The sequence below is a fragment of the Heterocephalus glaber genome, unplaced genomic scaffold (genome assembly GCF_053883595.1).
Source record: "Heterocephalus glaber isolate CG9 unplaced genomic scaffold, H.glaber_assembly_v1.0 deba00000281, whole genome shotgun sequence".
Lineage (NCBI taxonomy): Eukaryota > Metazoa > Chordata > Mammalia > Rodentia > Bathyergidae > Heterocephalus > Heterocephalus glaber.
Genome location: NW_028258139.1, coordinates 11,782,291 through 11,804,035, shown reverse-complemented (window position 1 = coordinate 11,804,035; position 21,745 = coordinate 11,782,291). Strand labels below are relative to the sequence as shown.

The 21,745-nt window shown below is 47.4% G+C and overlaps 1 protein-coding gene and 1 long non-coding RNA gene across 20 annotated transcripts in view; both read right to left on the bottom strand.

The window, feature by feature from the left end:
• The window catches only part of LOC106007590 (zinc finger protein 7), a 31,474-nt gene extending 28,915 nt beyond the window's left edge, over window positions 1-2,559 (bottom strand). The window contains exons 1-3 of one of the 11 annotated variants that reach the window (XM_087182949.1): window positions 2,098-2,396; window positions 686-970; window positions 419-545 (exon numbers count right to left, since the gene is read on the bottom strand). In XM_087182949.1, the coding sequence (XP_087039075.1) occupies window positions 419-452 (34 nt within the window). In that variant the 5' untranslated portion in view covers window positions 453-545; window positions 686-970; window positions 2,098-2,396. Of the gene's footprint in view, window positions 1-418; window positions 971-2,092 lie in introns of all 11 variants that reach the window. The other 10 variants (XM_021249964.2, XM_013068989.3, XM_021249967.2 and 7 more) reach the window with 10 other exon arrangements.
• A 6,015-nt stretch (window positions 2,560-8,574) lies between these two features.
• LOC110347124 (uncharacterized) lies at window positions 8,575-21,503 on the bottom strand. Of its 9 annotated transcripts, none has more exons than XR_015439849.1 (5): window positions 21,331-21,503; window positions 13,354-13,807; window positions 12,328-12,490; window positions 11,326-11,409; window positions 8,575-10,687 (listed from the first exon to the last, which is right to left on the bottom strand). It is a non-coding gene; the product is annotated as an uncharacterized LOC110347124 (long non-coding RNA). The 9 variants fall into 9 exon arrangements; XR_015439850.1 differs by having other exon boundaries at window positions 8,575-10,091; XR_015439854.1 differs by having other exon boundaries at window positions 8,575-10,091; window positions 10,604-10,687; window positions 11,326-13,807.
• Window positions 21,504-21,745: the final 242 nt, after the last annotated feature.

Below are 21,745 nucleotides of genomic sequence, written 5' to 3'. Positions count from 1 at the left end.
GTGGTGGTGGGGTTGGGAGAGGAAGACTGATAGCAAGACAGGAGGAAGAAAAGGATGCCTGAGGGAATCTGCAAAACACTCCAGGGCATTGGTGCCACCTCTGCTCTGGTTTTACAACCACTTCTATAGGTTCCTCAAGACAATTTTTCTGTCTAAGGTATTTCAGATTTTTGTCTATTCCTTACACACTAATTGAACTTAGGAAAAAAGGAGGCTTTATTAGCTCCTACAATTCTACCTAGCACTTCACATGCACAAAGCCTGGAGCCAGCCTGGCTCACTAAGCAGCCTCAAGGCTGCTGTTGAGCCCTTCAGGACCTGAGCAATCAGCCTCAATGTCCCCAGCATCTGACAGATGCCTGGTAGGGCGTGTGCTAGCAGATGGCACAGAGGACAGGGTATCCAGGTGCAGCCTCACCTAGTCCGGCAACACTGCTGTGGTTCTCCAGCATCACCTCCCTGTAGAGGGCCCTCTGGCCAGAATCCAGACATTGCCACTCCTCCCGGGAAAAGTGCACAGCCACATCGCCAAATGTCACCGCCTCCTGAAAGGACATACACCAGTCTCCCAGGGATCCCCAGAGGGGATCAGCCCCATTCTGGTGCCACATCATGGCATTTCTCAGACAGGTGCACCACGGGGTTGGTGGGTAGTTATCTGGGTCCTGTGGCTCTAAAGTCCTACCTAGGAAGGGGGAACTCTTCAGGGAAGAAGGGACCCAGTTCACGGTGACCTTAACACACCCTCTGAAGATCCTCAGATGGGCCCTGGTCTGGGCAGAGGTTTGCACACTGCCTTGGGGATGGAAACATAGGGGCCTTACTGAGCCTGGCACAGGCCACAATGAGGGCCAAGGCTGTGTCTGGGCACAGGTCCAACGTCCAAGGTTCCCACATGAGGAAATGGAAGCAGGCAGGCTCCCTACCATGAGTTCCACAAGTAGGCCTCCGCTTGTCCTGGCTGAGACACCTGTTGGAAATTATGAAACTGGTCAGAGGTCAGGGTGCTAGAAGCTGCCTATCTTCCAGGATAACTGAGGAGGTACAGCATTCCCTGCTCCCACCCCAGACACTACTACTTTTCAGTGACAGGGTACTTGACTGAAGCAGATCTGCTACCTGAGTATCTGCCCCTTAAAGCTTTGTTCATCCTTCAATCTGTATGTGTGATGTGTGAAACATGCCAGAAACACATTGGGAAGGGCTGCTATGTGCCACACAGTCAACTGAGCAGTGGGAAGGCAGCAATGAAGGTACAAGGATGAAGCCTTCATGGAGCAGTCTACTGGAGGGAAGAAATCAAATATCCACAGATCACAATGATGATAGTACTGAAGGGGGCTAGGAAGCCTTTAAACTAGAAAGCTGATAAAAGAGCCACTTCCCTAGGGAACCAGGCCAAGGAGACGTTGGTAGGGAGAGCACTACAGGCAGCAGGAACATGTGCAACCGACCTAAGGTAAACAAAAGCTAAGTGAGCTAAGTGAGCCAGTATGTGTAGATCACAGGTAGTAAGAGGAGGGAATGACTGAAGCTGGAGCAGACAGGAGACAGAACCATGGGCTGCAGAAGTCAGGATCTGATTTGATGCAGGAACCCTACTCCCAAATACTAAACACATGTGGCCACAGCTAGCCTGTCACCAAGATGGCATCAACCAATGGATGCAATCCGAGGAAGATCTTCCACTTCAGCTGAACCAATGACCTCAGACCCCTCTGTAGGCATCCCCTGGGAAGTCCAAATGTGAAGCAGCCAGCGGCCCCAGGCTACTGATATAGGGAGGCTGGTGTGAGCAGCAGTGACCACTGGAGAAAGATTCCCACCCTGCGCCCGGGCAGCAGGAATGCTTCTTCCAGAGTTGGACCTTGGGTCCGTGACAGAGAAGGGCTGGCCTGGGAGGCGGCCAGAATTCAAAAGACCAACTGCCTATCCTACCCAAGGCATCGCCGTTTTTGCAACTGTCACCAATTCTAAGCCTTCCAGGGGCAAAAAGAGAAGAAAAGACAGGGTCCTAGAAAGTGATTATCCAAGGAAGAAAAGGACCCCCGAGGAAAGACCAGGCCTGGAAAAAGCCACAGTTAGCGCTCGCCTTACTCAGGCCCAAGACCGGAGCCCGCGGGCGGAGGATCCGCAAGGCTCGACCACTCGACTCCTTCCATCCGCCGATGCTGGCTGGGGCAGCCGCTGCCCGACCAGGTCCTCCGCCAGGCGCTCACAGTGGCTCCGGACCGCCCACGTCATTTGCGCTCCCCGGTATAGAGGCCACTGGTCACTTTGCCTGAGAGCGCTGAAACAAGACTGAGCCCACACAGCCGACTCAACCTCCCCGCGGCCAGCGTGAGGCCCGCCGGAGGTTCGCTTTGCGCGACGCCGCCGGAAACGGGCCTCAGACTCCCGCCCCGCCTAGCGGACTTCCGGCCGTTCTGGTCCACCCGGAGGCCCGGTCATCTCAATGGTTTTCAGCCTTGCCTCCCGGGTAGGGGCGAAAATGGAGCGGACAGAGCCCAAAGGAGAGCCTGAAGCCCCGAGCTGAGGTGGACTGGGCTGCAGTGGGCCTGAGCCCACGGAGGCCCCAAGTTGGGCGTGGCTAGTCGGCAGTGGGCGTGGCCGGACCCTGACTCCCTGGCTGAGGATTCTAGACCCTTTTAGGGATGTTTGGGTTCAGCCTTGCTCATTTCGCATCCCACAACCTCCCTGTGCAACGCTGCCGAACCAGGGCGCCCCGCAGGTTCGGGGAACCATCTTGCTTAGGGCCTCCTGAACGGCCCTGCGTGGCTCCTGTCGACATCGTCGAAAGGTGCTGGCGCTCCGAAGACTTAAAAACTAGACTCACACCTAGCGATAATGATCAAATACCCGGGTCCCGGACAGCCACTGGCTTCTGGAGAAGTCAGCTCTCACCTTCCTCAGAGGGTCCCTGTGGAAAACAAACTACCTTACATCTGCAGTGGCAGGGTCCCTAAGAACCCTTGTCTAGGGGTGCTGAGACCCCAGCAGCTCTCTGCCTAAGACTGGGAGCCACACAGGTCCTAATGTGATGGGGGGAAATAATTCCCAACCTGTTCCATGTCAGATGTCCTGAGTTCATGTCTCTCGACATCAAAGAATGATTAATTTCGAGGACAAAGGAAGTTAGGAGTAGGAAAAGTTTATTGAAAGCTCCTGAGAGACAGGAGGGGTCCCGAAAGTGGGTTGCCACTGAGCTTCTTTGTCCAAGAATATTTTATACAGCAAAATCAAAATGTGGGTACAACATGGGTCAAACTACAATCAATCTATAGGGATACAAGTATGGTTGCTTACCTAATATTGATCTAATGGGGAAGTGAGGCACATAGCAAGGGATATGGCAAGCGTCATTGATTTTAGTTTATTTATAATTTCGAACATAGAACAAAGGCAGTCCTGGAAAAGGATGAGACTGGGTCTGGATGTTCTGGTCACCACCTAGATGCCCTCCCTGGCTTTTCTCAGGGGCCCAGGTGGTGCTAATTACAGTATAATCTCGAGCTGCTATTTCTAGGAAGGCTGGTAGGCTTGTTTTTTCCATCTCCGTCTTGAGGCCTCGCTCTTCAAATTCACCTCTAGCCACAATTTTGATGTGTTTCATCTTCTGCACTGACTCCCTCAAGGGCCTGATCCCTGTCTGAGTCCCTATTAATTTTGTATCTAACATAACTGGCTATAATACTAAGATCTTTCTTTGGAACCCCTTTCTCAGGATGATTTCAGGCACTCCCTTGTTGGAATTCCCCGTTTTCTGAGTGCCTTTGGCCTCAGGTTCAACTGGACAGTGTTCCCAAGGTTAAGGGCCATGCTGCATGCGTGTCACTCCCCAAGAACAATGGATACATTTTTGGTGGGAGAGAAAAAAAAGGTTTATTCAAAGTTGGCTCTGACTAATTTAGAGAAGCCTCTTGCTCCCTCCAAACTCTATCTCCCTGTGCTCAGGTGTGCACAAGGTTTTTATTGTTAGGAAGAGTGAGGAAACACAGTAAGACCATAGACAGGAGTCTGTGCTGGGATGGGGTCTTTTCTCAGCAATGGGTGATTTCTTCTTGGCCATGATTGGTTCCTCCATCTCCCTTGTCAAAAAGAAATCAGATCTTGACCTCTTGGGAGCAGTTCTTGCATTTTTTTTTTTAAACAAATGGGGTTACATTTTTGAAAGTCCATTCATATGAGCTGGAAGGGGACTGTTTAAAGAAGCTTCTCTTTAAAAATTGGAATACAAAAAAGAGGGTGGGGGATTTAGCTCAGTGTCACCGTGCCTGCCTCATAAGCACAAGGTCCTGAGTTCGAACCCCAGTACTAAAAAAATAAAACAACAACAACAAAAGAATGGGGTGTTAGAGGACAAGGAAAAGTTTTGGGAAGGAAGGATACTCTATTGAAATTTTTGTTTGTTTTTTTGAAACAAGCTTTCACTATGTAATTGAGCTAGCCTTGAACTTACTATGTAGCCCAGCCTGGCCTCAAACTTGTGACAATCCTCCTGCCTTGGCCTCCCAAATCCTGAGATTACAATCATGTGCCATTATACCTGGCTTCCAAAACTTTTTTTTTTTTTTTAAAGCAGATTGGTTACAACAGAACCAGGTTCAAAATTGTAAATATTCCTGGACAGATCCCAACTGTCTGTTTCGCTGCCTGCTGCGCAAGCGCAAGGACCCCAGTTCGATCCCCGGGACCAAAAAAAAAAAAAAAACAAAACCAAACAAAGGAAAAAAACCAGACAGTAGAAAGCGCTTTCTGTATCCTAGCAGGCACCCAGATCAATGCTGCTGTCAATAGACAAGGACAGATAGGGCCTCTCTACAGGGTCAGCCCCACCTTTGGACAGGCACAAGTCTCAGAGTTATTAAAATGTATTGGGATTTGTTTTAGTGGAGTGTGAGACATGCAAACACAAACAACTGTCATGAAGGAAGGAGTTTATGGTCACAGGTCCCAAGAAACAAGAGAAAGGTGCTGTGGTTTGCACCTGGAATGTCACCCAAAGGCCATGTGCTGGGGGCTTGTTTGCTAGCTGATTGAATCAGGAAGATTCTAACTTCATTAGCCTATCAATCCATTAGGGCTAAGGACAGATGCTGGATCCCTGTCTTCCCAGTATAGGTATACTGATTGTCAGCCACCAGCTTTTACAATTTCCTATTTCAGACCATGGGTGTGGCATGTAAAAATCTCCAATCATTGGCCTAAACCAGGAGGGTCCAATTGTTTTCCTGATTAACTCCATCTTGCCTTCAGACTTGTTCTGCCTCTGAGTCTCTCTTGTGGTCACCTTGGATTCCAACAAAGATAAATATTTTGTGACAGGAGTCAAACTACTCCCAGCAGCAGCTAGTTTCTTCCTCCACCAAGGCTCCACGTGGCTGATCCCAAGGTAATAACCAACCAAAACATGGCCTAAAACTGCCAGTTTATGAAACAAGCCCCAACCCTTACTTTTGTTCCTTCCCTATGAAACCCCAGCGTTACTGTTTCTTAGGGTTAGATAAGATTATTGTTAGCACCTCAGAGAGACAGACCTTCAGTCACAATATAGGAAACAAAAAAAAGCAGCCTATTTTCAGGATAAAGTCTTTAGCCTCCAGATATGACTGTGGTCGTGCATCTGAGAAGGTCTCTAAACAAAGTGGGGAAGGTAAATAATCAAGTATGGAATTCACTATGCTAATTCTGACTGGAAAATCACTTGCAGTTAACTACAACATGTTTTTTTTTTCTTGGTTGGGGGGACTGATAGAGCAGACTGTAACCTCTGAGTACTGGGACAAAGAAAAGGGAGCGGGAACTTCAGGTTAAGGTTTAAATTGCTCTTTGTGACCACTCTGAGGGAGTCACTTTATTTGTTGGGCTGGCAACTTGTTTGTGTGAGAATAAGAAATAAAAGTCTTGCTTTCACTGCCCTCCCTGCTTCTAAAGTCCATTCTTTGGGTCTGGACAAGTAAAGTCATTTCTCATAATGAGACTGCTGTTTTTCTTTCGCAGTGTGGCCACGCTAAGAGTAAGATCATTTCTTGCTACTTGCCTCCTGTTTGGTCAATTGGGCAAGCCTGGCGGATTGGGAACCCTGAGTTGGGCCTCTGGCCTAGAACTTGGTAACAGTCACACAGCCACTACATTGAATAGATGTTCCTACAAAGGAACTGTCACTGCTTTGCAACAAATCAGCACTGCCGGTTTATTTTAAGCTCTCACTTTCCCTGCCTATTGCAGAACACTGATTCAGAGCTCTCCAAACCTGTATTTCCAGGGGCAATTCCTAAGACCCCCAAATTAAGTTCCTTTAGTTTTATAGTTTCTGAACTTGAACTGATTGACAAGGTCAAGTCAGAAGAACATTGAAAAATGTTCACTGGTTTTAGCAACAGGGAGACCATTGGTGTAGTGAACAGCTCAAACAGGGCGCCTCGAGAATCTTGCACATTTCCACAAAGGCTTCTGGTTAAGGCTTAACCACACAGCCTGCCCTGAGTTTTGGCAGAACGCCCTAAGGCTCCTCCTAGAACAAAAGGAGCCAATCAGGCCATTTATCACTCGCATTTATCACTTGGTTTCCCTGATTCTGGAAGTTCCCACCCTGCTTCCTCTGGGGCTACCACACCACCTGCTGGCAGTTTGGAGTTGTAGTCCCCAGCAGCAGAGAGACTATCTCTGCTTTCTGTCATCTGGCCCCTCTGATTTACTGTCATTCTGGGGGTTTAGAAACACAGGTTGCTGCTGATCATACTATTATAGACAGATGAGTGAGATAGAAATATTATAGGCAGTCAGATAGGACTAGGTCCTTGAGAGGGTCAGGACAAAGGTGAAACACACCACAGCTGTGGCCTGAGACGTATCTGTTGGAAACTGGACCTCAAGATAAAGACAAAATGACCAGACCTGCGTACTTCCTCAAAGGACAAACACTGGGCCTAACGAAGTTTAGATAGACATCAGCCACCCCGGTGGGTGACCAGAGACCCACAATTTTCTAGGAGAAATCTTTATTCTTTCCATCCACACTTGTTATATGACTCGTTTCCCAATTGAACCCCTATTACCTAAGTGACTATACTTGTAACCTTATTGGATGATTATGGCTGTGGCCCACATTGTACCCACATAGGTTTTGCTCTATAAAAGTCCTCTGTAAAGCGGGGTCCCTGGCTACCCACTCTGGTCCCCTCCTTCCCCTCAGGAGCTTTCCTATCAATAAATATCTTCCTACTCTCAATTTCTGTTGTTCCTAGAATTCACTCTAGATTCATTCTTCAATTTTTAGAGAATAAGAGCTCAGCTAACAGGTTGGGAAATACAGTATTTCATATTTAATCTCTAGTATTATTTCTTTCATCAACACCATCCTCGCTGTGGCTGAGTACATAAGAAACACAGTCTAAAACAGGGTTGGTGGTGCATGCCTGTAATCCTAGAACTCTGGAAGTCTGAGGCAGGAAGATTGCAAGTTTAAGCCCAGCCTGGACAATTTAATGAAACCCTGTCCCAAAATGAGAATAAGAAATGTCCTGGGGATGTAGCTCAGTGTGAAGGTGCTGTTAGAAAGAAGGCAGAGGGGCAGAAAGAGAAGGGAAGGAAGGACAGAGGGAGGAAGAAAGAGTCTACATCCTTTTCAATCATTACTGACCAAATCCTTGTGAGGGTGGCAAGCCAGCCTAGCAAAGCATCTGTGGTCATGACAGTAGTGATGCAGCAGCCACCAGACTGCTGCTTAGGGAACGGTTAGCCAATGGTAACCCTATAAATTGGAGCTATCCCAGGCAGACACAGAAACAATTGTCATGAAGGAAGGAGTCTATGATCACAGATCTCTAGAGACAAGAGGCAGAGTATGTCACAAGGCCACCCAGGAAGGACAAGGATTGTTAAGGGGAAAAAAGAAGAAGGTAAACCAGGCATGGTGGCATATGCCGGTAATCCCAATGTAGTAGCTTAATTTAGTTATTATGGGTAGACAGAGCAGCCTAGCGATAGGGCTGGATAAAACAGCCAATTAAAGCAGCATTTTAATCAAGCAGTAAGTTAAACCTAGAAATGCAAAAGAAAATACAAGAACAAAGGATAAAAGGTTGGGATGAGAATAGAGAGATAAGGACTCTTCCCTCCAGGAAGAAGACTCTTACCCAGGATGCATTTAGTTACAGCTGACTCCTCCTTACCTCTGCACCATCCACCTCATTTCAACCAGACCCAGAAAAAGCAGAAATGCAAGATAACCAATTTGCCTTTGAACTCATTTCCTTTGAAACAAGCTCCCTTACCACACTCTGCTTATGCATGTAAGATAAAGACCAGGACCATGTTTTGAATTTTCTGCTCAGAATCCCCTTGGGATGAACATCTATTATGATCTTTTCTTATTATTTCCATTGAAGCTCTCATAACTTCCTTTTTTAGTTTAGGACTTCATTCTTTATCCATGAGCTCAGTTTGTACAGAAGTAATGATTTTGAGTCAGGCATGGTGGCGCACAACTGTGATCCTGTAAGACCGTGGGCCTCACCAAACACTCCGAGGGTCTACAGCAAAGATCACCTGGGAAGGAACACATCAGACAAGTTGTGAAAGTAAAACAGACCTTTATTAGACTGGCCAGACAGCACCCTCCAAGCACCAAGCTTAGAGAGGCGCCCAGCTCAGAGTCTGAGGCACTTTTATAGGGGTCACAAGAGGGAACGTGGCAAGCAGCCGTACAGAAGCAATACGTTGGCAGTTAGGGGAGCGTAGCAACCTGTACAGAAGCCAGACGTTCTACTATTAGAACATTTGTAAAACAATAGTTGATTAATTGTTGTTTCTAAGAGACTCTCTAAGGGGAGGAGGTTTCTAAGCTTCCTCCTTCTGAGTTTATCTAAAGGGCAGGTAGGTAGGTCAAGCAGCAATATGGAGTCTGTCTTGTTAACAAGGGTCCTTCATTCCGCACTGGTTCTTGTAACTTCATCAAATTTTTGATTCCTGTATTTACTCTTTGAATATTTTTTAAAACATCTTTTAAAATCTCATAACTTTGTCTCAACACCATCAGTTTAACTGTATCAACCCTCTGTCTAACATATTTAGGCAGAGCAGTTATAATGTAAGGTCCCACAAGCAAAAGCAGAAATAAGATAACTAAGGGGCCTGTTACAGCAGAAAGTAGGGTAGTTAACCATGGGGACCAGTCAAATAGATTTTGAAACCAATTTTGATCCTTTTGTTGAGCATATTTAGTCTTTAAATTTTCTTTGACCATAGGTAAGGTATCTCTAATGACATCAGACTGATTAACATAGAAGCAACAGGTTTTTTTGTTTGTTTTTTGTTTTTTTCTTTAGGGCTACACATAACCCTCGTTTTATGAACAGGAGGTCAATTCTCTTTTGATTTTTTTTTTTTTTTTGGTACCAGGGATCGAACTCCGGTCCTTGAGCTTGTGAGGCAGGCAATGGAACCACTGGGCTAAATCCCTGGCCCAAGTCTCTTTTGATTTTTCAGGACCATCTCAGCTAGGGAATCAATCTGGTTTTTTTAATCTGGAGATCGAGTTTTTCAGGTGACCCAAATCTCTGGCTACTTGGTGGCTTAGGGCTTTAAAATTTGTGTCCTGAAGGATCGGGGAGGAAGTTCCAATAGCCACTGACCTGGCTATTTTTAATCCCACCAGAATGGGCACTAAAATGGGGGCAGCCTGTTTACTCCTATAGTGTTCAGTGGTTAATCCCAGATGTTCATGGGCCCCTTTTTTATTATAATACAAGACTTGTGGGCCAGGGATTTAGCTCAGTGGTTTCGCTGCCCGCTGTGCAAGTGCAAAGACCCGAGTTCGATCCCCAGTAACAAAAAAATAAAAACATAAATAATACAAGACTTGTGGAACAACATACATGGTGACACAAAATAAAGCGGCAGATTGGGTAGCCAAGACTGATTTGGGAATGTATTTAGTCAAGTCCTTGGTGCAAGCAAACCAAGCACATCAGGACCAGGTCTTCTGGCTTGAAACCGTGGGACTGGAACGTCGCAAAGGGTTTTTTTTCTTGAGCCTGTTGTTTTGTAGCCTGGATCTCACTCTGAAGAATCTGTAAGGCTTGAAGAGACTGAAGTAAAGCAACACAAGAACTCTCTGTTATCTGTTCAAGGTTTAACTTAAAAGGGGTAAACTTGTCACATATGGGGTACACCTAACTCTTAACAAGGTTAGAGGAAGCAGATCGGGCTACCTACTGCCAGTTTCTAGAACATATTTAGTCAGAGTTTTTTTTAAGGGTCCTATCTCTCTTTTCCACTTGCCCTGAACTTTGTGGGCGATAGGCACAGTGTAACTTTTAATCAATATCTAGTGCCCTTGTCAAAAATTTGGATATCTGTGCCGTGAAGGCAGACCCATTGTCGGACCCCAGGCAATGAGGGATGTCAAATTGGGGAACTATCTCCTGGAGCAAAACCTTAGTTACTATGTTGGCTGATTCTCCAGGAGTGGGGAAAGCTTCTACCCAACCTGAGTAGGTGTCAGCCAATAACAGTAAATATTTGAACCTAGTGTTGGATTTTATTTCAGTGAAATCAAGTTCCCAATGTTTCTCTGACTCTCTTCCCTGTAGTCGATTACCTTTGTTCCTTGGTCTTGTCTTGGAGTTTAACTGTGAACACACCTGACACCTGGAACTGATGTCCTGGACCATACAGGTCAGTCCTGGGATTGAAAACTTAAGAGCTCATTAGTCTTTTTAACTTTGATTTTCCCAGGTGAGTTAAGTGATGTAACTGATGAACAAGTTGTCACCCCAGGGCTTGGGGGAGACAAATTCGTTTCTTTGTCTCTTTCCATCAGCCTGAGTCCAATTTTGCACCCCCTTGCTTTTGATATTCCTCTTTCTCTTCCGGGGTATATGTGGGCTTTTCTGGCAGGTAGCCAAAAGGGCCAGACAGGCAGAGTGTCTATTGGCCCCACTGGTTCTTTGGCCACCCTTTGGGCTGCATCATCGGCCTCTCGGTTACCATGGGCTTCAAACCTGTCTCTTTTTTTGGTGGCTTTTGTAATGAATAATGGCCAACGCCCTGGGTTTCCAAATTGCCTCCAATAAGGCCAAAACTTTTTATATAGTTTTCCCTTCTGATGTCAATAGCCCTCTCTGTCTGTAGATGTTGCCATGTACATGGGCAGTGGTGAATGCATACCGGCTGTCAGTGTAGATGTTTACAGCCTTGTCTTGACCTAACAGGGCTTGAGTTAAGGCTATTAGTTCAGCCCTCTGTGTTGAAGTCTTTTGGCTTAATGCCTGTGTCCAGTGTACCTGTTTTTCTGGACTGACTACAGCCACCCCCGCATACCTGACTCAGTCTTCCATGAAGCTGTTTTCATCAGTGAAGAAGGTCTCATCTGGGCTTTGCAGGGCAACATCAGTCAGATCTGGGCTGTTGGTGGTGGAAGTTGTCAGAGTGTCCAGACAGTCATGGAGGGGCATATGTATGAGTTGGAGTCCAGGAGAAAGGTAGCCGGATTGAGGGTCATTTCTCAGGTGAATTTGATGCATGGAGCATCCAGCAACAGGGCCTGGTACTGAGTCAGGCAGGCATTGGAGAGCTATCGTTCTGGGGCTCCTCTCAGCAATGTTTCCACCGCATGGGGTGTGGTGATGACCAGGTCCCATCCCAGGCTGAGCTTATCTGCCTCCTTGACCAGGAGGGCGGTGGCTGTAACTGCCCTCAAATAGGTAGACTTGCCACATGATCAAGTCTTTTAGACAGTGGGCCACAGGTCTGTTTCAAGGCCCTAATGCCTAAGCTAGCACTCCTTTGGCTATGCCCCCTCGTTCAGCCACAGACAACCAAAAGGGCTTGGTGACATCAGGTAGGGCCAGGGAGGGTGCTGACACTAAGGCTTTCTTTAAAGCCAAAAAGGCAGCTTTCTCTTTTTCTGTCCGGAGGGACTGTCTCTCATGCCTAGAGTGTAGCAATAGTGACTTTTCCCAGTTTCTTGGCTAGGACTTCCTCGGGGGGCATCACGGTTATCATAAACTTTCTGGGCTATGCTCAGGAGTTCTGTCCTATTCTTTCCCTTAAATCCCTCCAATTTCTGTAATTTTTTTTTTCTAATGTCTGGGGCTGACTGGGAAACAAAGGCCAGATTTAAAGCTGCTGCATTTTCAGGAGCCTCTGGGTCAAAAGGAGTGAAAACTCTATAGGTTTCTAAGAGTCTCTCCAAAAATGCAGCTGGAGACTCCGTTTTTCCCTGGCGGACCTCAATTACCTTATTCAAATTAATGGGCTTTCTGGCCACTGCCCGGAGTCCCCCTAATAAGTGCTGGCGGTAGGTCCCCAGCCTCCTCTTACCGTCATCATCATTGGGGTCCCATTGGAGGTGTTTCAACAGAACTACTGTTTCAGCCTTGGCTGAATGCCCCTGAGTTCCAGGAGTGAAGACGGGGTTTGGCCCCAGGGCCTCTTTGACTGTCTGTTGATAAATGCGGTCCAGCTCCTCAGTGGTGAACAGGATCTGTAAAAGCTGCTGGCAATCATCTCAGGTTGGCTGATGGGTATGAAAAACAGACTCAAGAAGAGATTAATGGCTGAGGTTTTTCAGAGAAGGGAGGGATTTTGATGTTTCCAATTGTAAAGATCACTAGTTGTAAAAGGGACATAAATCAATCCTCCCCCGGGCTCTGTCTGTTTTAAAGGAAAAAAGGGAGGAGGATTCCACATAGGGTGGAGGCCCTCCCAAGGGGGTCTACGGGGTCAAGTTCCTGCAAGAGTACTGGCTTGGGAGCCCGGGTCTTAAGTCCCTGGGATCCTTTCAGGGCAGCGACTAAAATGCGAGTGTTTTTTCGAAGGGAACAGCACCGCAGCCAAGCTGGAGGTTCCTCACAAGCTTGAACCCAGATGTCTATGTAGGGAAATTGGTCTGGGTGGCCAGGGTGACTGGTGACCTTGCCCCAAACCGCCCAGCAAATACTGGGGTCAAAAGTCCCTTCGGCTGGCCATCCCACCCCGAAGGCTGGCCATTCCAGTTGGCACAGGGAGCAGAGTCTTTTGCGAGAAAATTTTACCCCATATTCATCTTCTTGTTCTGGAGAAAAAGCCAATTTAAAATTAGTGAGAAAACAGTCAAGTGGAGTGGACCCGGTAGAACATGATCCTTCCATTACTCTGCTCCTGATGAGGACTGAAAAAATGTAAAATCAGACACACAACAGACACAACCCTAACATACAAAAGATGAGATGAACGGGTGCCATGACAAAATGAAACTAAATCTTCCCTTGCTCCTCGTCAGGAATCTCGGGGTCAGGGGAGGCTTACCAGCTCATCAGCCACCTCACTCCTGACTTAACAAACGGTTGCAACCGGCCGAAAGCTTACCTCCAGAGGTTTCCTGAGGTCTGTGCCCGAAGGTCTTCTGCTGGATCCCGCCATGGAGTCTCGGCCGAATTGGGGGTTCCTACCGGGGGATCTCACTGGAGCCTCCAAATGTAAGACCGTGGGCCTTACCAACTGCTCTGAGGAGCTGACTACAGTGAGAATCACCCAGGAGGGAACACACCGGACAAATTGAGAAAGTAAAACAGACCTTTATTAGTCTGGCCAGACAGCACCCTCCAAGCACCAAGCTTAGAGAGGTGGTCAGCTCAGAGTCTGAGGTCCTTTTATAGGAGTCGCAATAGGGAACTTGGCAAGCAGCAGTAGAGAAGCAAGATGTTGGCAGTTAGGGGAGTGTTGCAACTAATCTTTACATAGCAGGCATAAGACTATCTTGCGGTTTTTCTTGGAACAACAACAGCAATACATTCAGGGAACTTGACGTCCCCATGGTGACCTGTAACATAAGCAGACAAGATGGGGCCTTATTACAAAATGGAGTAACTTCTTTTCAGTCACACACCAAGGAGAAGGGCAAAAGAGAGGAGTGTTCTTGTCTCTTTTGACAATCTCTGAGTGAGTCTCTAAAGGGAGAGAATGAGAGGAGCCGGGCTGATGGGGCATCCCTCAGGGGCATGGTCCTGGGCCCAGTGGCTGAGTGGTCTCTCTGACCAAATGCTTGGATTTTTGAGAAGTCACTGGAGGCAGAGAATGGACCTGTAGAGAGGGAGGCTGAACTGCCTACTCACCCAGAGATTGGTGACCGGTGTGGATGTGTAGCATCGGCAATGACAAAGGCAAAGAGCCCTGAGAAGGTCCTGGCTCAGCAGATGTGGTCCTGAGGAGACAGCCAAAAGGCCAATCTACCCCAACCTGTGGGGGATCGTCACTTAATCGAATGCCTACCTCCCAGGTTTCAGCACCAGATATGTCAGGTAAAAAAGCTGAAAACCAGGACCAGACCAGACCCACAACAAGCCTTTATTGCAGGGACAATCTGCTGGGCTGTCTCTGAATAAAGGAGTGCAGCAATATGGCCATGACAGGGAGTGCTTCTTATAGGAGCTGGGGTGGGGTTGAATGATGTAGTGGCTAGGGACAGGAGGAGGCTGTGACATAACTAGTTGCTAGGAGGTAGGAAGTATCAGGTTATTCTTTTGGTGGGAAGAGGGACATGCTCGGAAGAAGGTTGTCTTTTGGCGGGTGAAGCCATATTTTTAAGTGGGAAGCAGGGTATTATGGGAAGGAGAAGGCTGCCATTTTATGTAGCAGCCATCTTAAGGCGAGGGAAATCTAACAACTTAACCCCCAGTGATCTGTCTAGGTTTCTATTTTCCTCTCGAGATAAAAGCTTGCACCCCATCCCCTCCAAAGCCTTTTTTGAAGATCTCCCAGAAATTTTTATCAGGCACATATTTTGAAAACTCTCTGTAGAAATATAACACAAAGACCAGAATTGCAAATAGTTTCAATTACATCACAGGAGTATGAAATTTCACACAAAGTACACTGTGAAACTAGCACCAGGTAAACAGATTTTCAGGAACTTACAGTATCCCTTCTATTGCGCCTGGTCACTCTCAGACCACCTTACAAGAGCGGTTACATTGTGACTTTTTACAGCCTTGGAAATTTGTTTTGTTTTTGTTTTTGCAGTGCTGGGAATCAAACTTGGAACCCAGCATGTGCTAGACAAGTGAGCTATAGTAGGCTCAATTCTATGCCCTTCATGTGCATTTACTCATTGAATCCTGATGATAAGCCTATGAAAAAAATTCTGTTGTCCCCATATTAAAGTGAGGGAAGCATAGTGTTCCTTAAGTAGCAAAGTGAGGATCCAACCTAAAAGCCTGGCTTTAGGTGTCTTTTTGAAATTGCAGTCCATGGGGCCAGGGATTTAGCTCAGTGGTTCCACCTCCTGCCTCGAAAGCACAAGGTCCTGAGTTCGATCCCCAGTACAAAAAAAAAAAAAAAAAAAAAATTGGGCCGGGGATTTAGCTCAGTGGTTTCGCTGCCTGCTGCACAAGCCCAAGGACCCGAGTTCGATCCCTGGTACCAAAAAAAAAAAAAAAAAAAAAAAATTGCGGTCTTGAGGACCTCACACATTGAAGGTAAGTGCTTTATCACTAAGCTATAAATTCCCAACCCTTTTTAAAATTCTGAGACTAAGTTGTTCAGGCTGGCCTCAAATTTGCAATCCTCCTGAGTAGATGGAGTTATAGACATGTGCTCCTGTACTTGGCTTCCAGGTCAGATTCTGTTTTCTTTTTCTTAGAACAGGGTATTGCTGTAATTCAGGCTATCTTGAACTCACAGTGATCTTCCTACCTCAGCCTCCTGAGTGGTGAGATTATAGGTGTGTGTGACTGTGCCCAACTGTCAAGTCACATTCTTTAACCACTAAACTGGGATGTGACATCATCATGGTGAGCAGAAGAGTCCAATAAATGGGTTGTACTGAAAAGTTCCCATGCAACTCACACAGCACTCTGCAGATAGTTTTTGTTTTTGAGACAGGGTCTTGTTATGTAGTCCAGGCTGGTCTTGAACTCCCTATAGAGCCCAGGCTGGCCTCAAACTCAAGGCAATCCTCCTGCCTCAGCCTCTTAAGTGCTAGGATCACAGGTGTGCGCCACCACACCCTACTATATAGTTTTGTTTTTATAGCCACTTAAGTGTGGCTAGACCTTGGGAGGAGGCCTGAAGCCCAGAGAAGGGGAGGGATTTATCTACAACCATGGGTAGTCAGGAGCAGGGTCAGATTTGAGCACAGGACAGACCAGGAACCATAGTTTCCTTTCTTTTCACAAGGACAGGAAGAATCTAGGCAGGAGGGTGACAAGAATGAGCCTAAGCAGGCTCAGCCCAGTTCTAAATGTAATCTGGTCTACTTAGGAAGATAAAAAACAAACAGGGCTGGGCATAGAGGTGTGCATCTGTATTTCTAGTTACTCAGGAGCCTGAGGCAGGAAGATGCTTAAACCCAGGAGTCCGAGGCCAGCCTGGGCAGGATAGAGGGACCCCCCATCTCAAAAAAGTAATTTTAAAAATCATTTAAAAAGCAAACAGGAGCCAGGTGTGGTGGTACCCACTTGTAAGTCCAGTACTCAGGAGGCTGAGGCAGGAGGATCATCATGAATTTGAGGCCAGCCTGTACTACATAGTGAGTTCAAGGCTAGCCTGAACTACATAGTGAGACCCTATTTCAAAAAACAAAACAAGGGCCAGGATTTAGCTTAGTGGCACTGCACCTGCCTCGTAAGCACAAGGTCACGAGTTCCATCCCCTGTATCAAAACAAAAACAAAAACAAAAAACCCATAACAAACAAACAAACCATGACAGATGAGACCCTAACATGAGAAGTCTCAGAATCCCAAACCTTGGACAGGCCCTATATGTCCTCAGTGTATACAGAACAGGCAAGTAAGTGAACCCAAGATAGAGGAGCGCAAGATCAAGTCACAGGCATAAGCATAGTTGTATGATGCCACAGGTCCCCACATGTCCATGCCACAGAGTTGCAGACAAAGGCCACAGCTATACAGTACTTTGCAGGCCAACGTGGAAGTTACTATCAGTCAGACATGCTTGCCTGATCTGTCCTACAACATGGACTGCTCCTCATAACCCCACAGTGTAACATCAAGTAACTAGATTTCAGGTCTCGAGGTTCTATGCATACTTACTTACCCACCCAGGTTCTTGCCCTTCCTTGCAGTGTGGGTTAAAGTGTGATGAGGGGATGGAGATACAGCTCAGTGGCAGAGTGCTTGCCTAGCATGTATGAGGCTGCACTCAAGCTCTAGCACCACAAAAACAAAGCAAAAACCAAAAAGAAGTAAAAAACAGTGTGATAGTGGCTTTGCAGTCCTTCAGTAAACAAGTATCTATTTACTTTCACCTGTGCTAGGATATAACAAGCCCATGAGGGAGCTGGACAGCATGCAGTAAATACTGACAATAGTCAAAGCAGGAGTTTTGTGACAGGACCCTGGGACCAGGAAAGGAATACTGCCTGCCAGTGAATGTCATGGATCACTGGAACTTTGAGACTGACACTAGGCTGAGCAGGGAGAACTGCAACTTGATGGAGCCAGCAGAAATCACCAAAAGGAAAAAGAACTAGAATCTTACAGCAAGAGAAAAGGGATGAATAACATCCTCAGCTATCACATCATGGGAGGATCTGTATTTCTCATGAAAAGACACACTCTTAAAAAGAAACCCAGAAAAGTGCTATTTACCAAAAATATCCTAAAAGAGGGTAAGGATGTAACTTAGTGGTACAGCATGTGCCTAGCATACATAAGGTCCTAGGTTCAATTGCTAGTATAGCAAAACACACACACACACACACACACACACACACAAAACATATTAAAACAAAACCACAAAGAAAGGCAAAAGATAGGGCCTGGTCAGCTGGCCATCAAACTGAGTTAAGCTGCCCGAGCGAGCCTGGGTTGTGGCAGCCGCGGACAGTCAGTTGCAGGGGACCCAGCAGCTGCTGCAGGATAAAAAGCAGCCAAGGTATCTGAAGTCCCCAAAGGAATTGTGAGCTGAAGCAGGTTCAGAGCAGTAGCTCAGGCTGAAACAGAACAGTACTTCTGTCAACAGGAGTTTAAGGCAAGGAAGCCTTGGTACTGAGATCCATGGTGGTTGCCACACTGGGGTAGGGGGTTGGGGGTGGGGTGTCCCAGGAGATGACTATGCTTCCAGCATAGCCTGATCTTTTTCTGCATCACCAGCCATAAATCCATGAGAACTACACAAACTGATAGATGAAGTGGCTGTTCCATGGATTGGCATTTTGTTTTTTGGTTTTATGGGGGTTTTTTTGGAGACAGGGTCTTGCTATGTAGTCCAGGCTGGCCTTGAACTTGCTATGTATCAGAGGCTGGCCCTGAAATCATGGCAATCCTCCTGAACCTCCCAAGTGCTGGGATTACAGGCGCGCACCACCACACTTGGCTAGACTAGCATTTTGGGTGCCCTCCTGAAATACAAAGCCTCAGCAAAACTCAAATTACATTCTTAGGAAAAGACATTAAATTGATAGATGTGGTGGCACACACCTCTGATCCAGCCACTCAGGATGCTGAGGTAGGAGAACTGAAAGTTCAAGGCCAGTCTAGGGAACTTAGTGAGACCCTGTCTCAAAAAAGGACTGGAGGATTGGGGATTTAGCTCAGTGGTTTCACTGCTTACCTTGCAAGCACAAGGTCCCGAGTTCGATCCCCAGTACCAAAAAAAAAAAAAAAGGAAAAGAAAATTGGTTTAAAAAAGGACTGGAGATGTACCACACGTCTGCATACATACCCCTCACAAAAGGTATTATGCAGCGCAAGAACCAGAGTTCAATCCCTGGTACCTAAATAAATAAATAAATAAATGGAGGGAGGGTAAAAGCTTGCTAGGAAATGGGAGTCTAGAAGGGACCAGGAATGGGGATCATGTAACACACAAGGTGGGATTTAATGTTGAACTTGGCCATTAAAATAGGACTTTACCTATGGTCAAAAAGCACCATCAACGAGGACAAATAATTCCAAATCCAGAGGCACCTAATATACCTGGGAAAACCAAGATAATCTTGAAGAATATACATTTTCCTAAGTCATAACTCCAGAATGATAAATCAGGAAAGCCAAGTGTGTACGATTAACTAAAACGTACCTAAACAGACTTAAAAACAGTGCCTGGTCTGTAAATATTGCCTGGAATTAGTCCTGTTATTAATCCTACATGATCTCATTTTAACTATCTATGATGGTGGCTTATTATGTGGCACATTATATTACCTTGTGGGACACAGAATGACTTTTTGCTTTTGGGGGGTGAAGGTAAGGGCAGCTGATGCTGGAGGGAGAAGGAAGCCAAGCCAAAAAAGACAGGACCATAGTTATTGCATTTATACCAAATTACATGAATGTATATTTTTAAAGAAAATACAATAGGGTCGAGGATTTAGCTCAGTGGTTCTGGGGCCTGCCTCACAAGTGCAAGATCCTGAGTTTGATCCCTGGCATCAAACCCCCCCCCCCCGAAAATACAATAATTTCTAACAAAGTATTGTGTGTGCTCAGTACTGGGATTGAACCCAGGTTCCTCACACTGAACTGTATCCCCACCCCTTTTTATTTTGAGACAGGGTCTATTAAGTTGCTAAGTTTCCCAGACTGGGCTCGAACTTGTGATCTCCCTGCCCCAGCCTCCCAGAGTGCTGGGATTACAGGCCTGTGTCACTATGCCTGGCTTAACAACAAAATTTGAAAATCGGAGAACTGATTATGGTTGGCATGGGAAGCATGACCAGCAGACTCCATGGGGGAAGGCTGGATCCTGGTAGCGAAGGGAAGATGAGGCATCCCTCAACACACAAACACACACTCGCGCCCAAGAACTCCGTGCAGTGTGTGAAGGCTGCCCTACTCACTGGCTACCACTGCCAGATGACCCAGATCTGTGGTGTCCCTGCCTCAGGCCACGCTGGGTGGCTTCACATGCAAGTGAGTATCTGTTAGCTAAATGGGGCTGAGTCATTCATCAACACCGAGGGGTATACCAGCCAGGACCTTATCTGATGAGCCCTGTTGTGGCTTCGTTAGCCCCCTGACTGCACCCAAGGGCTTAGTGACCACCTCAGTACACCTCATCCCAGGATCCATGGGATCATCTTGGGGAACCCACAGCTGTGTCTCCAAGCACTCGCCCCACCTGTTCCTCTCCTTCTAGGCCTATTCTGAGGTGACCCCAGAACTCCTCCCCTTCTGTGGATAGTCCTGCCATGGGCTTCTGCCTCCTGACCACGATCAGCCATTCTTACTTGGTTCCTGCTCACCGCAGCCTTTCTGGAGGCCTCATGGGCCAGACTCTTAGGCTCCTCTGTGACTTCAGCAGGAGACTACATAGAGCCTTTCCTGTCCCCTTCTCACCATGCCACCCTTGCCTCCGTCTTGCAGGGTCTGGCAGAAACCCATCCCCGTCTTGAATACAGGCTTTTCCTATTGAAGCAGAAAATTCAGTTCTGTGCTATAGCTTTCCTTGGCAGACCGGGAGGATGGAAAGCATACCGGGAGTCTCGGAGGTAAAGTGAAAAGCACGCTTTATTTTCAGCACCGGTGGGTGAGCCTGAGTTAACATTGCAAGAGACTAACCCCCCTTTTTGAGGTAGAACAGAGCAAGATATACTCTCAGAAGAGGGCAGGCTTACAGACATTTTACATTCTTTTCTTTGGTTACAAAGAGTTCGGGTCATGGGGGTTTAAGCAAATTCATTGGTTATCAAGCATTACAATGCAAGGAGTCACATCTCATTTACATCTGGCGGGAAGGGAGAAATTGCTTGAGAACAAAGAAAATTCCTGAGATACTTGTGAGGTAGCATCATGCTAGGCAAGCTCAAAGGTGTTGGGAGAATGGGGGGACTTCCCCATCAGCAAGTCTGGCTTTAACTGTAAGGAAGCATGTTTCCCGTTCACAACCTCCTTCTTTTCCTGCCTTGCTGTTCTGGTTTTCACGGTGTCGTCTGGAGGACCCCTCTCTCCCGCTACAGCACGTGCCGTGTGGACATCCCTGCCGACAGCCCCTCTACACTTCCAGGGCCAGAGCGGGCTTGGAAGCCCTCTCCTCCTTCACAATCCCCGGCTGCCCTCCTGCTTCCTCCCGGCTCTTCTCCTCAACCTTTCCGCGTCCAAGCGTGGCCGTGCTCTTGAAGGCGACAGACCCCATTCTTCTCACTTCTCAAAGCACCAGATCTCCCGATACTCCGCCCTAGTCTACCCCGTCTACCTCATGTCCCACAACAGAAGACCCCTGCACGGGCCACACCGGCACCCTAAAACCCGCAGCTCGGCAGGAGTCTCAACCTCTTAGTGCCTCCTCGACGACCCTGTATGCAACATCTGCCCTCTGGAAGAACCCTACGAAGGCCGGGTACTCTGCCCAGGTTCCTACTCAGAGACCGCGAGCATCTTACCTGCACATGGACCTCCCCACTGCGATGGTTCGGAAGCTGGGAAGCCCGACACCAGCGCAGCAGGCGACTACACGTCCCAGCGTGCATTGCACCGGGAAAAGGGCGTCCTCTGGCTCCGCCCCGGAAGATAAGCCAGCTAGTGGCCTTCGCGTTTCCTCTTTCGGCCAAGCTCGGGAACAGGTAGGATGTGTGTTTGACCCCGCGGCCTTGGGAACATCCGCTGCCATCCACCGCTCTAGGCCACGATGGGGCTACCTGTGGACCTGAGCAACTCTTCTGAAATGGCGCGGGCGCGCGTGGCCTGGAACAGGGCATGGAGGGGCCGGGATGGGGGCGCGTGCGACCCGTAGGGTAGGTTCCGGGAAGCCAGGGCGGCGGGGCTCTTTCCCATCGGATGCTGACAGTGAGCGGCCCT